General features: G+C 41.5%; 1 protein-coding gene across 2 annotated transcripts in view; it reads left to right on the top strand.

Annotated features, from left to right (window-relative positions):
• The window catches only part of LOC122548766 (piezo-type mechanosensitive ion channel component 2), a 782,240-nt gene extending 766,993 nt beyond the window's left edge, over positions 1–15,247 (top strand). For both annotated transcript variants that reach the window (XM_087986703.1, XM_087986702.1), the window contains 3 exons: positions 4,207–4,286; positions 11,099–11,291; positions 14,995–15,247. In XM_087986703.1, the coding sequence (XP_087842829.1) occupies positions 4,207–4,286; positions 11,099–11,291; positions 14,995–15,247 (526 nt within the window). The remainder of the gene's footprint in view (positions 1–4,206; positions 4,287–11,098; positions 11,292–14,994) is intronic.
• The last annotated feature ends 539 nt before the right edge of the window (positions 15,248–15,786 follow it).

Below are 15,786 nucleotides of genomic sequence, written 5' to 3'. Positions count from 1 at the left end.
ATTGGATTCTCCTGAACTCTATTTGCCAAAGTTATCTCATGTCCCCTTTTTGCCATCCTGATTTCGCTCTTAAGTATACTCTTCCTGCCTTTATACTCTTCTAAGGATTCACTTGATCTATCTTTTCTGTACCGACATATGCTTCCTTCTTTTTCTTAACCAAACCCTCAATTTCTTTAGTCATCCAGCATTCCCTATCCTTTCCTTTCCTTTCCTTTCCAAGCCTTTCCTTTCACCCTAACAGGAATATACTTTCTCTGGACTCTTGTTATCTCATTTTTGAAGGCTTCCAATTTTCCAGCCGTCCCTTTACCTGCGAACATCTGTGCCCTGGATCATAGCTGATCATCTACCTCAACATAATTGTCCTATGTTACCTCACATTGCTTGATATGATTTGCATCCAAAATTCGAGAAGGAACTTCTATTCTGAGCGTACTTAAATACCTAAATTTCTCAGCCATTTGGGGTAAAGAATTCCGAAGAGTCACTACCCTCTGAGTGAAGAAATTCTTTCTGATCTCAGTGGGAAGTGACTTGCCCTTATTCTGAGACCTTTGTTTCTCCTAGTTCAAACTCTTCCAGCTGAGGGAGACACCCTTTTTGAATCCGCCCCATCTAACACTTTAATCATTTTTAAGTTATAAATAAATTGGATGTGAACATAGGAGATATAGTTAGTAAGTTTGCAGATGACACCAAAATTGGAGGTGTAGTGGTCAGCGAAGAAGGTTACCTCAGATTACAATGGGATTTGGATCAGATCGGCTAATGGACTGAGGAGTGGCAGATGGAGGTTAATTTAGGTAAATGCGAGGTGTTGCATTTTGGGAAAGCAAATCTTAGAAGGACTTATACACTTAATGGTAAGGTCCGAGGGGTCGTTGCTGAACAAAGAGACCATGGAGAGTAGGTTCATAACTCCTTGAAAGTAGAGTCACAGGTAGATAGGATACTGAAGAACGTGTTTAGTATGCCTTCCTTTATTGGTCAGAGTATTGATTGTAGGTCATGTTGGGAGGTCATGTTATGGCTGGACAGGATGTTGGTTAGGCCACTTTTGGAATATTGCATGCAATTCTGGTCTCCTTCCGATTGGAAGGATACTGTGAAACTTGAAAGGGCTCAGAAAAGATTTACAAGGATGTTGCCAGGGTTGGAGGTTTTGAGCTATAGGGAGAGGCTGAATAGGCTGGGGCTGTTTTCCCTGGAGCATCAGAGGCTGACGGGCGACCTTATAGAGGTTTATAAAATCATGAGGGACATGGATAGGATAAATAGACAAAGTCTTTTTCCCGGGGCTGGGGGAGTCCAGAACTAGAGGGCATAGGTTTAGGGTGAGAGGGGAAAGATATAAAAGAGACCTAAGGGGCAACTTTTTCACACAGAGGGTGGTACGTGTGTGTAATGAGCTGCCAGAGGAAGTGATGAAGGCTGGTACAGTTGCAACATTTAAGAGGCATCTGGACGGGTATATAAATAGGCTGGGTACTTGCAAGTGGGACAAGATTAGGTTGGGATATCTGGTTGGCATGGAACGAGTTGAACCGAAGGGTCTGTTTCCATGCTGTACATTTCTATGACTCTAATTAGACCACCTTTCACTCTTTTGAACCACAATTGAGAATAGAGACCCTGTTTCTGCAATTATTTAGAAAGTGAAACTTACTGAAGTGAGTGTTGCTCCATTGAGGGTGAGGGTAGAGAATTAATGAGGAGAACGTGAGGACTGCAGATGCTGGAGATCAGAATTGAGAGTGTAGTACTGGAAAAGTACAGCAGGTCAGGCAGCATCCGAGGAGCAGGGCAGTCAAGGTTTTGGGCTTAGACCCTTCATCAGGAATGAGATTTGTGAGCTAAAGGGGTAGTGAGATAAATGGAGAGGGTTGGGCCTGGGGGGGAAGGTCGCTGAGAGTGCGATAGGTAGAGGAAGGTGGGGGGAATGGTAATCGGTGGAGAGGAGGGTGGAGTGGATAGATGGGAAGGAAGATGGACAGGTAGGACAGATCATGACGGTAGTGCCGAGTTGGAGGTTTGGATCTGGGATATGGTGAGGGGAAGTGAAATGAGGAAACTGTTGAAGTCCACATTGATCCCGTGTTGTCGGAGGATCTCAAGGCGGACGATGTGGCATTCCTCCTCCAGGCACTGGTGGCTAGGACTTATTGATGGAGGAGGCCCAGCACCTGCATGACCTTGACAGAGTGGGAGGGGGAGTTAAAGTGTTCATCCACGGGGCGGTGGGGTTGCTTCATACGCGCATCCCAGAGATGTTCTCTAAAGCATTCTGCAAGTAGGCATCGTGTCTCCCCAATGTAGAGGAGACTGCATCGGGAGCAATGGATGCAGTAAATGACATATGTGGAAGTGCAGGTAAATCTATGATGGATGTGGAAAGCTTCTTTGGGGCATGGGCACCAGTTTTGCAATTCTTGTGGTGGCATGGGAAGATGCCAGGAGGGGAGGGTGGATTAATGGGGGCGTGGACCTGACAAGAGAGTCACGGAGGGAATGGTCTTTGTGGAATGCAGGTAGGAGTGGGAAGAGAAATATATCACTGGCGGTGGAGTCTGAGAGGACCGGGGGGGAGTCTGTCCTTGTTGCAGTTGGAGGGGTGGGGTTTGAGGGCAGGTGTGCGGGAAGTGGATGAGATACGCTGGAGGACATCATTGACCACATGGGAGGGGAAATTGCAGTCTTTGAAGAAGGAGGCTATCTGGTTTGTTCTGTGATAGAACTGGTCCTCCTGGAGCAGATGCAGAGGAATTGGAAATAAGGGCAGTTTTACAGGAGGCAGGGTGAGAGGAGGTGTGGTCCAGGTAGCTGTGGGAATTGATTGGTTTGTAGAAGATGACTGTGTTGAGTCGGTCACCATTGATGGAGATGGAGAGGTCCAGGAAAGAGAGTGAGGTGTCCAAGATGGTCCAGGTGAACTTAAGGTTGGGGTGGAACGTGTTGGTGAAATTGATGAACTGCTCAACCTCCTTGTGAGAGCATGAGGTGGAGCCAACATAGTCGTCAATGTAGAGGAAGAAAAGCTGGGGAATGATGCCAGTGTAGCTGCGGAAGATGGACTGTTCCACATACACAACAAAGAGGCAGGCATAGCTGGGGCCCAAGCGGGTGTCCATGGCTACCCCTTTGGTCTGGAGGAAGTGGGAGGATTCACAGGAGAAATTATTGAGGGTGAGGACCAGTTCAGCCAAATAAATGAGAGTTTCAGTGGAACAGAAATGGTGGGGACACCGGGAGAGGAAGAAACGGAGGGTTTGGAGGCCTTCATTATGGCAGATAGAGGTGTGCTATCACCACCACCCCTAAGATCAGCCACAATCGTACTGAAATGCAGGGTTGTCCAACTCCTACCTTTGTGTCTTAGGTTCTTATATGTGGCCTCTTCCTAGTGCTTTCAAATTTCCCCTGTGAAAAATTAGATTGCTTTGCTTGAATAAACAATGTAGACATGTGAGTGCTTATAGTTCTGGCAAGAGATATCTTTGATAAAGCTGGGAAATTGCCAAAGTGAATGAAATACAAAGCAGTTGAAAATATCTAAATTTGTCCTTGACAGAAAGAATTGTGTACCTTAAGATATGAAAAAGTGATTTACAGCCGAATAGTTTTACTTAAATGTAAATATAACCATGATAGCCAATTTGATTGTTTTATCTTGTAATATGTTTTTGTATGGAAAGTATAATGACCAGATAGTTTTTAGGCAGATTGATTGAGGGATTAGTATTGATCAAGATCCTGAGAAAAAGCTCCTTCTGTTCTTTAAAATAATATCATGGGATCTCTTGCATTCAACTGAGAGAACAGGTGAGACTTTGATTTAATATTTCACTTGAGAGATTGCAGTTAAATAGGGCATCTCACGCTCAAATCAGATTATCAGCCAGCAATCTTTTGTCAAGGAATTTTAATCCCCAACTTGATGTTCTCAGCTGGAACCATTTCTGCACTGAGAATTCCTGTAGTCAAAATTGTCATTTATTTTTTGAGAGCAGAGTTTTGCCAGAACATCATTATTTCATTTGTCAATTAACTCACCAATTATTCTTATGTGCAGCACCCTCTGCTGGTGAGTGATGTAATTTTCTGAGGCATTGTGGAAATTCAGGGCCATTATTTAGATCAAGCAGCAAGAACATTTTTCTTATTTTTGACAAACTACATATCAATAAAACTGTTTTTATATTACAGAAAACTTGAAAATATATTTCCAAACTACATTAGGGCTCCCAGTAATTCTGAAACAAAACCTGTGAAACAACTTTATAAAAGTAAGTCTGCATGTTTATAATGCTCCATACAGAAATATATGAATATTGTGATGTGTAAGGAGTGAATAACAGAATAAGTAAGATTTGAATCTAAAGTATTAGTTAGGGATTTCCTCAAAGCTACTCCCATTTCACTTCCAAAGCCTGTCTATAAATACACCACCCATCCATCCTCTTATCTATTTGGATGGAGTTTCTAGCACTTCAGTGTAAGTGACTAAAGAGCATAATAAATAGAAGCATAGCCATCAAATCTACTTCAATATTCAATAACATCATAGTTAATCTTCAGCTTGAACACCGCAGGCTGAATTTTACAGGGGAGTGGTGTTGTGAGATTACACTATGGATGTTATGAGAGACAAGATTCTCACACAGAAAAGAATAACATTCCTTTAAAAATAAGTATTTACACTATATACACAAATGGGTAGCACAGAGCATTCATAGAACATGGAACATTACAGTGCAATACAGGCCCTTCAGCCCTCAATGTTGCACCAACCCGTGAAACCAATCTGAAGCCCATCTAACCTACACCATTCCATTGTCATCCACATGTTTATCTAATGACCATTTAAGTGCCCTAAGTTTTGCAAGCCTACTACTGTTTCAGGCAGGGCATTCCATGCCCTTACTACTCTCCAAGTAAATAAACTACCTCAGACATCTGTCCTATATCTATGACCCCTCAATTTAAAGCTATGTCCCCTTGTGCTAACCATCACCTTCCAAAAAAAAGGCTTTCACTGTCCACCCTATGTAATCCTCTGATCATATTGCATGTCTGTATTAAGTCACTTCTCAACCTTCTTCTCGCTAACGAAAACTACCTCAAGTCCCTCAGCCTTTCCTCATAAGACCCTCCCTCCATACCAGGCAACATCCTAGTAAATCTCCTCTGCACCCTTTCCAATGCTTCCACGTTCTTCCTATAATACGGGGACCAAAACTGTACGCAATACTCCAAGTGTGGCTGTACCAGAGTTTTGTACAGCTGCAACATAACGTCATAGCTCTGAAACCCAGTCCCTCTACCAATAAAAGCTAACACACCAAACACACTAACACACTTAAAAGCCTTCTTAAAAACTCTATCTACCTGGGTGGCAACTTAGGGATCCATGGACACCGAGATCTCTCTACATATCTACACTACCATTAGCCCAGTATCCTGTACTCCTGTTACTTCTTCCAAAGTGAATCACCTCACACTTTGCCGCATTAAACTTCATTTGCCACCGCTCAGCCCAACTCTGCAGCCTCTGTAACCTGCAACGTCCTTCAGCACTGTCCACAACTCCGCTGACCTTAGTGTCATCCGCTAACCCATCCTTTACACCCTCATCCAAGTCATTTATAAAAATATCAAACAGCAGTGGCCCCAAAACAGATCCTTGTGGTACACCACTAGTAACTGAACTCCAGGATGAGCAATTCCCATCAACCACCACCTCTGTCTTCTTTCAGCTAGCAAATCCTGAAGCAAACCACTAAATCACCCACAATCCCATGCCTCTGTATTTTCTGCAATATTCTGCTGTGGGCAGTCTTATAAAATGCTTCACTGAGATCCATATACACCACGTCAACTACTTTACCCTCATCCTACCTGTTTGATCACCTTCTGAAAGAACTCAATAACATTTGTGAGGCACGGCGTACCCTTCACAAAACTGTGTTGACTGTCCCTAATCAAATTATTCTTTTCTAGATGATTATCAATCCTATCTCTTAAAATCCTTTCCAACACTTTACCCACAACTGAAGTGAGGCTCACTGGTTAATAATTACCAGAGTTGTCTCTACTCCCCTTTTTGAACAAGTCAATAACATTTGCTATCATAGAGTCATAGAGATGTACAGCATGGAAACAGACCCTTCAGTCCAACCCATCCATGCCGACCAGATATCCCAACCCAATCTCGTACCACCTCCCAGCACCCGGCCTATATTCCTCCAAATTCTTCCTATTCATACACCCATCCAAATTCCTCTTAAATGTTGCAATTGTACCAGCCTCCACCACTTCCTCTGGCAGCTCATTCCATACATGTACCACCCTCTGTGTGACAAAGTTGTCCCTTAGGTCTCTTTTATATCTTTCCCCTTTCACCCTAAACCTATGCCCTCTAGGTCTGGACTCTGCGACCCCTGGGAAAAGACTTTGCCTGTTTACCCTATCCATGCCCTTCATAATTTTGTCAGCCTCCGACGCTCCAGGGAAAACAGCCCCAGCCTGTTCAGCCTCTCCCTATAGCTCAAATCCTCCAACCCTGGCAACATCCTTGTAAATCTTTTCTGAACCTTTTCAAGTTTCACAACATCTTTCCAATAGGAAGGAGGCCAGAGTTGCACGCAATATTCCAACAGTGGCCTAACCAATGTCCTTCACAGCCGCAACATGACCTCCCAACCCCTATACTCAATACTCTGACCAATAAAGGAAAGCATACCAAACGCCTTCTTCACTATCCTATCGACCTGCGACTCCACTTTCAAGGAGCTATGAACCTGCACTCCAAGGTCTCTTTGTTCAGCAACACTCCCGAGGACCTTACCATTAAGTGTATAAGTCCTACTAAGATTTGCTTTCCCAAAATGCAGCACCTTGCATTTATCTAAATTAAATTCCATCTGGTCAAGATCCTGTTGTAATCTGATGTAACCCTCTTCGCTGTCCATTACACCTCCAATTTTGGTGTCATCTGCAAACTAACTAACTGTACCTTTTATTATGCTCGCATCCAAATCATTTATGTAAATGACAAAAAGTAGAGGACCCAGCACCGATCCTTGTGCCACTCCACTGATCACAGGCCTCCAATCTGAAAAACAACCCTCCACCACCACCCTCTGTCTTCTACCTTTGAACCAATTCTGTATCCAAATGGCGAGTTCTCCCTGTATTCCATGAGATCTAACCTTGCTAATCAGCCTCTCATGGGGAACCTTGTCAAATGCCTTCCTGATGTCCACATAGATCACATCTACTGCTCTGCCCTCATCAATCCTCTTTGTTATTCCTCAAAAAACTCCATCAAGTTTGTGAGATATGATTTCCCATGCACAAAGCCATGTTGACTATCCCTAATCAGTCCTTGCCTTTCCAAATACATGTACATCCTGTCCCTCACGATTCCCTCCAACAACTTGCCTACCACCGACGTCAGGCTCACTGGTCTATAGTTCCCTGGCTATCCTCCAGTGTTCTGGCACTATTCCTGTGGACATTAATGACATAAAGATCCAAGCCAAAGGTTCTACAATCTCCTCCCTAGCTTCCCATAGAATCCTAGGATAAATCCCATCCAGTCCAGGGGACTTAACTTTTTCACATTTTCTAGAATTGCTAACACCTCCTCCTTTTGAACCTCAATCTCAACTAGTCTGATAGCCTGTATCTCAATATTCTCCTCAACAACATTATCATTTTCCAGTGTGAATACTGACAAAAAATATTCATTTAGTGTTTCTCCTAGCTCCTCAGGCTCCACGCACAATAACCCACTACTGTCCTTGATTGGTCCTAATCTTACTCTAGTCATTCTTTTATTCCTGACATACCTATAAGAAGCTTTAGGGTTTTCCTTGATTCTACCTGCCTAAAGACTTGCCATGTCCCCTCATGGCTCTTCGTAGATCTCTCTTTAGGTCCTCCCTGGATAACTTGTAACTTTCAAGTGCCCTAATTGAGCCTTCACGTTTCATATTAGCATAAACCTTCTTCTTCCTTTTGACAAGAGATTCAACTTCATTAGTAAACCATGCTCCCTTGCTCAACCACTTCCTCCCTGCCTGACAAGTACACAATTATCAAGGACACGCAGTAGCTGTTCAGTGAACAAGCTCCACTTTTCAATTGTGACCATCCCCACAGTTTCCTTTGCCATCCTATACATCCTAAATTTTGCCTAATCAAATTCAATTGGATTTTGGTATTTGGGGCATAATTTAAATTGATTGGCCGAATTTGAACTTTTTTTTGTCCCATGGCAACACAACTCCAGCCATTTATTTCAACCAAATATTACATTTTTAAATTGTTCTGCAGACACTGTGCTTTCAGTCAGTCCTTGCTAGCTTGCTCTCTCTCTTAAAGGTACAGTACACACCTGCACCTTGATAACACACTATATCTCTGGAACTTTTCTGAGGCCTACAGCAAACTCACAACAGGGTGACCTCTCCTTTCCTGTTTCTAACCTCAGCCCATACTAACTCAGTAGACAAATGTCCCCACCATACACACACACACACACACACACACACACACACACACAACCCTCTTTTACCACCTTTTATATTCTTTCTGGAACATCTAAACCCCTGAACCTGCAACAACCATTTCTGTCCCTGCTCTATGTTTCCAAAATTACAACAACATCCAAGTCCCAGGTACCAACCAATGCTGCAAGTTCACCCACCTTATACCGGATGCTTCTGACGTTGAAGTAGACACACTTCAAACTAGTTTCCTGCCTGCTGGTACACTCTTGTGACCTTGAAACCTTATTTATGATCGCACTATTCTGAACCTCTTGTACACTGGAGCTACAATTCAAGTTCTCATCTCCCCGCTTAATTAGTTTAAACCCTCCTGAAGAGCATTAGCAAATTTCTCCCCAGGATATTGGTACCCCTCTGGTTCAGGTGTAGACTATGCTGTTTGTAGAGATTCCACCTACCCCAGAATGAGCCCCAATTATCCCAAAAACACGAACTGAAACATCATGAACCCTGGCACCTGGGAGACAACACACCAACTATGGGTTGCCCCTGGTAAGTCATCTCACCAACAGTATCCAAAACTTGTTATTGAGGGGAACGGCCACAGGGGATCCCTGCAGTGCCTGCTGGTTCCCTGTCCATCCCCTGACTGTAACCCATCTACCTTTTTCCTGTACCTGAGGTGTGACTACCTCCCTCTACTTCCCCACAATTACCCCCCCACAGTTTCCCGAATGATCCAAAGTTCATCCAGCCCCAGCTCCAGTTCCGTAACACGGTTTCTGAGGAGCTGGAGTTGGGTGCACTTCCCATAGATTAAGTCAGCAGGAAGACTAGTGATGACCCTTAACTCCCACATTCTACAGGAAGAGAATTCAACTGCCTTAACCACCATTCCAACTGTTGTAAATTCCCAAAGAGACAACTAAAAAAAAACTTGGAACTTTTATGGCTTAGTCCAAGTGTGTCTCAAGTCAGCTCTACTGATGGTAACTCCTATTCTTAGCATTACAAAACCATTATCTTACTTGGGATGGGGTAGGGTGGGAGGGCTGAGCATTGTTTTAATTGCCACATTCTGATTGTGGTAAACACCATTTATGCTGAGTCAGCATTGGTTATTGCATTTAGGATTGTCAGTTTGCTCACAGTGTGGTGTACTTGCATGTACTGGAAGTTATGTATATTAATTCATATGTCCGTTCTTTTCAGACAGAACGCACATGGACACACATTGCACCTGTTCCAACTTAACAAAATAGATAACACCTATCTGTTGGTTAATTTCTCAAGGCAATACCCTGACCAATCAGAGTCATTCTGCCTGGTTTAGAATGTAAACAAAACCTATCTGTCAAACAGTATTTAAGGGGAACGCTCTCTATTGTAATGCCCCAAAGTGCATGTGCCAACTAAACAGCACTGCCTGTCACGTGTTTTACCCTGCTTTTGTATTAATACAAAACTTTTGGATGCATACAACTTCGACAAAATGTGTCTTTTATCAGCAACATTCTAGCTCTGTAGTGCCAAACAACTATACAAAAAAAATTCCTAATTTCAGTCTTAAATGACCAACCACCTATCCTGAAAATATATTTAAGTCTAGACTCTCCTAGGAAAAAAACTTTCTCACATTGTTCAAGTCGAATCTTCTAAGATCTGAAAATATGATTCTATTCTATAAGCAGGTACAGTCTAAAGAAATTTTCAATGCTTCAATTCAGTTGCTAATTGAGTTGAAAATAAAAATTTGTTATAACTCTTAAAAATGTATCCAATTACTACTAAAAATAAAACACTACTATTTACAGAAACACCATATATTGGAATTGTTCAATTTTCCAATCTTTTTATTTAAGTGACAAAAATCCAAAATAAATGATTTCAATTTTTAAATACCATTATGGCCATTATTTCACCTTGACTATGTTTAAATCAAAACTTACTCGAACACTTTCTTTACTAGACCCTCAAAAATATTTATTTTTAATTCATTCTTAAGATTCGGATAGCATCAACATGGCTAATATTTCTTGTCCATCCTCATTACCCTTCAAGAAAGTGACCATGGTTCTTGAAACACTGTGGTCTATGTGCTGATTCCTTTATATGATACTCAATGATTTACTAGGCTATTTCTGAGGAGAAAGTGAGGACTGCAGATGCTGGAGATCAGAGCTGAAAATGTGTTGCTGGAAAAGCGCAGCAGGTCAGGCAGCATCCAAGGAGCAGGAGAATCGACGTTTCAGGCATTTCCTGAAGAAGGGCTTATGCCCGAAACGTCGATTCTCCTGCTCCTTGGATGCTGCCTGACCTGCTGCGCTTTTCCAGCAACACATTTTCAGCTAGGCTATTTCTGAGGCCAGTTAGGAGTTACCAATGTTCCACAATTTCTAACTTTCCACAGTTTTCATTTCGGTTTTCAAACATTTAAATCTAAGCTTGATGTCGCCTTATTAACAATTCATCTATATTTAAAAGTGTTTCCCTTTTTCAAATTTGGAGACATCCTGATATCAACAAAAGCATTGGTGAAAATATGTAATTATAATGTTTATTTTGTTCAATTTCTCCAATAGATGATGGTGATTACTGTGAACTCATTGTAAAACTGGTTCAGCAAGAAAACTGTCCTTTAAAACCATGTCAGCAATGGTGGACTGTTAACCAGACTGAAAGATTATATAGAAATGATGATAAAGAAAGCCTAGAAATTATTGTATTCAGTGATAAAGTTAGCCCACCTAGCCTTGGATTTCTTGCTGGTTATGGGTAAGACAAAATTTTGTTTAGTCTTTCTGATACATTTTAAGTTTATGTTATAATTTGTTGTTATTTAATTAAAACTTCAAATTTCTTGGCTTTTCCTACATGTACACAATGGTAATTTCCATTCATTCAGGTATCATTACAACACTACAGAATCCTTAGAAATATAAAATGGAATGTACTGGGTTGTGCTGCTGGTTACTTTGGACCCATCTCATAGGCCATTGGCATGTGATGCACCAGTTCTTTGAGGAGACACTGATGTGATATCAATTGGCACTCACTCCTGGAAGAAAGTGAGGTCTGCAGATGCTGGAGATCAGGGTCTAGAGTATGTTGCTGGAAAAGCACAGCAGGTCAGGCAGCATCTGAGGAGCAGGAAAATTGACGTTTCAGGCTGGAGCCCTTCATCAGGAATCAGACCTCAATCCTGATGAAGGGCTCCAGCCCGAAACGTCAATTCTCCAGCTCCTCGGATGCTGCCAGGCCTACTGTGCTTTTCCAGCAACACACTCTCGACTCATTCCTGGAACCTCAGTCGTAGAGGTCACTGACACCTGTGAGAGTCATTCACAACCAAACATAAGTCACAGGCTGGTAGTTGCAAATGTCAGAGCGACAGTATGACTTCATGCATGGCAGTCTGTTGCTCTTTCTTTTCCTCTTATGGTTGCTAAGGCAATTCTGAAGTAGTGAATGCTCTGAATCCAAAGAGGTTTCATTGGTGTAAATTAAGATGTCCATGTTCACATCATCCTTAGCTTGTACATTATGGCATAAGTGGGTTGAAAATGAGGCGGGATAAGACATGACCATACTGTCATCCAGAATTCTTGGCAGCAATACCATCCAGCATTGCCATGTCACAGCTCATTCATGATTAGCTCAGGAAATAAAGGCATATCTGTTCCTTGATAATTTCATTTTGTTCTCTTGTATTGACTGTAACTATTCCTTAAATCGCTTAAGCAGGATGTCAATGATTATGTTGTACCATGTTTGATTGCTGAATCTGGCATAGCTGAGTAGCTGGAGAAATGTAGAGGCAACAAATGGAAGATGTGATACTTGAAAAGCGTGGCAATAGAATATTTAAATGTTGTGCAATAGTTCTGAGTGCTAGGAACTGCTGATGGGTGAGTGATGGAGGTGTAGTGCATTGAATAGCCTGAGGTAACTCACTAGATGCAAGATGATTTTTTAAGGTGTATTGACTAATTTTGACCACCCAAACAAGGCCATTAAATTTCCTCCAATATTGCTGCAAGATCCTCAAAGCCAGACAGCAGGAATTCACTTATTCACCAAAGCCCATTCCTTTCAAATTGGGAGGAAATTTCTTGATGGTTCATAACTGCCTACTGAAACATAACGCCTATATTTCTCTCAAACGACAGCATGGCTTCTGTGAATTGTAGAGCCGTCTTCATTCTTATTTTGGAGTTTTGACTATCACGAATTCTCTTCTATCATTGAAAGAGGAGCTGTCTCTCTGCCTTTTCTCCTTTAAGACACTGTTTAAGATGCATTTTTGACCAATTTCACATTATTTACACAAGCTAAGATATGCTTTCAGTTTAACAATATTATTTACACAAAGTCAATAGATCTCAAGTGCTTGCACTTTCAACTATTGAACATTTGAAGTGTCTAAATGATTAATATTTTTATTGGGCTGTAGCGAAAAGTGTTTTTTTAAACATAGTGGAAGATTGGTTAGAGTCATAGCTGGCACTTGAAACGTCAGCTCTTCTGTCTCTCCAGATACGCTGCCAGACCTGCTGACTTCCTCCAGCAATTCCTGTTTTCATTTCAGACCTTCAGCATTCATAGTTTTTATAATATTGGTCTCTGACAGATGTCAGGTTGATAATACAAGAATCAGGCAAAATATGAAAAGTTCAGTTGGCAAAATACAATAATGCAGAATTCTAAAAGGGGTGCATGAACAGAAGGACCTGGGGTGAAAATGCATTTTTTTCAGGGTAGTAGAACAGTTATGAAAAACTTCATGAAACTCTATTTGGTTTTGATTGGCATTACAGTGTTTAATTCTGACCATGGCTTTATGGAAAACACACAAAAAGAACTGAGAATGGTTCCTGTGAAGAACTTCAGTTATAGAGTCATAGAGATGTACAGCATGGAAACAGACCCTTCGGTCCAACCCGTCCATGCCGATCAGATATCTCAACCCAAACTAGTCCCACCTGCCAGCACCCGGCCCATATCCCTCCAAACCCTTCCTATTCATATACCCATCCAAATGCCTCTTAAATGTTGCAATTGTACCAGCCTTCACCACATCCTCTGGCAGCTCATTCCAGACACATACCACCCTCTGTGTGAAAAAGTTGCATCTTAGGTCTCTTTTATATCTTTCTCCTCTCACCCTAAACCTATGCCCTCTAGTTCTGGACTCCCCGACCCCAGGGTAAAGACTTTGTCTATTTATCCTATCCATGCCCCTCATAATTTTGTAAACCTCTATAAGGTCACCCCTCAGCCTCCGACACTCCAGGAAAAACAGCGAAAGCCTGTTTAGCCTCTCCCTGTAGCTCAGATCCTCCAACCCTGGCAACATCCTTGTAAATCTTTTCTGAACCCTTTCAAGATAGATTGTAGCAACTGATGTTCTTAATAGAGAATGCTGAAAGAAGATTTAAAAGAAGTGCATAAAATAATGACGGTCCAAATAGAAAGAAATTGCTTCAATTGCAAGTACCAGTGGACACCAATTTGAAATGGTTGGTAAAATACATGCAACGAAAGAAAGCTATGCTATGCAACAAATGTTTAGGACCTGGGATACATTATCTGGTGTGGTAAAGGCTTACATGTTGGGTTTTCAATAAGGGATTTGATGACACCTGAAGAGAAAGGTATTGTAGAGTAATGGGAAAAGGGGAGTAAACTAGTAAACTTTGCAGAGCAAACATACCATGGTACTATCCTCCTGTGCTGTGGCTATTTCATAATTTTATTCTGGTCAAAGGTGGTGACTCATCAGTCTCCCAAATGGCATTTTAAATTGCTGCAAGATAATATTTGTTAAAATGTAGGAAGAGTCAAAGGGAAATGTTAGCTTCCCCACATAGTGGTGGAAGATAGAGACAGAATAAGGATAAAAAAGGATGGATTTATTACATTATTTATTTTGAGAGCTTAGAACAAAGAACAATTCTCAAGTTAATAAATGTTGCAAGTTAGTAAGAGTGGCAGATTTTTGTTTTGAAGGAACTCAGATGATGTTAGAGATCAGATTTGATCTCCATGGAAATCAGTAAATGCTAATTGGGTGAGAGTAGCTGCAACTTCACTTTTAGGTTAGGACCTTTAAAAATCGCATTTAATTAGTTGAGGCCTTAGCCCTGGTCTTCCAGATTCTAACTGATGGTCAGTGTTACAATGAAAATCTTAAAATAGGCCTGATGCACTTATTGCATATATAAAGGAACTATCAGCTGTTGAATACATGGGCATTCCATGCTAAATGTTTGATTTTTACCAATTTGGTCGATTACATATTTCATGGCTCATAATAAGCTAATACTTCCTATCTGTCACAGATGTTTAGGAGGCTGTTTAGCACCCTCAACTTAAATGTCACATAGCCAAATTGCTAGGCTCACATTCTTTTCAACTCATTTTTTTCTGAATTGTTTTTGTCTACCAAATGTTTGATACTATTTTTGTTACTTTTCAGCATCATGGGTTTGTATGCATCAGTTGTACTGGTCATTGGGAAGTTTGTACGTGAGTTTTTCAGTGGGATCTCTCATGACATCATGTTCGAAGAACTGCCAAATGTAGACCGAATTTTAAAATTATGTACAGATATCTTCCTGGTTCGAGAGACTGGAGAACTGGAGTTAGAGGAGGATCTGTATGCCAAGCTCATTTTCTTGTATAGATCACCAGAAACTATGATCAAGTGGACACGTGAAAAGACAAAATGAAAGCTTCTGCTGATGTGGACAGAGGTATTTTTCTGAAAATAAAACAAAAGCACAATGTCATTGAAAAGCCAAGCTATTCACAATAGAGTGACAGCAGCTTTTCCTTATGGAGCCCAGGCAGTCGCACGTTCCTCAAGTCTTCTCTGCCTACAGTCTTTGCTGATACTAAAGATTGGTGCTTGTTCTAACATTCAGCACCATATTGTGGAAACGATTCTGTCGGAACTGAATCCAGTTTCTTTCTATTTTTATTACAGCCAAAATCAGAGCTTCTGAAATGCTTACCATCCTTGCAGCCATTATCAGTCCCTTTACATTGCTCTATGCGATGCAATGATTTTGGAACATGTAATCTGCTGTCATTATCACCCAGGCACAGAGGAATAGAACCTGGTGTGACAATGCTGCCAAAATAATAGGGACATCACCAATGTACAGGAATTCTTGGATATCACAGGTCTCCAGTGGTGTAAGCTAATACTGACTGGCTTGAGCAAGGAAGATAATTTGACAATCTGTTTTGAATGCCTTATTTTATT

This window comes from Chiloscyllium plagiosum, unplaced genomic scaffold (genome assembly GCF_037043375.1).
Source record: "Chiloscyllium plagiosum isolate Xiang-an unplaced genomic scaffold, Cpla_swu_hap1 HiC_scaffold_4, whole genome shotgun sequence".
In the NCBI taxonomy this organism is placed as follows: domain Eukaryota; kingdom Metazoa; phylum Chordata; class Chondrichthyes; order Orectolobiformes; family Hemiscylliidae; genus Chiloscyllium; species Chiloscyllium plagiosum.
The sequence above is the reverse complement of the archived record's forward strand: the minus strand, read 5'-3'. Positions and strand labels throughout refer to the sequence as shown.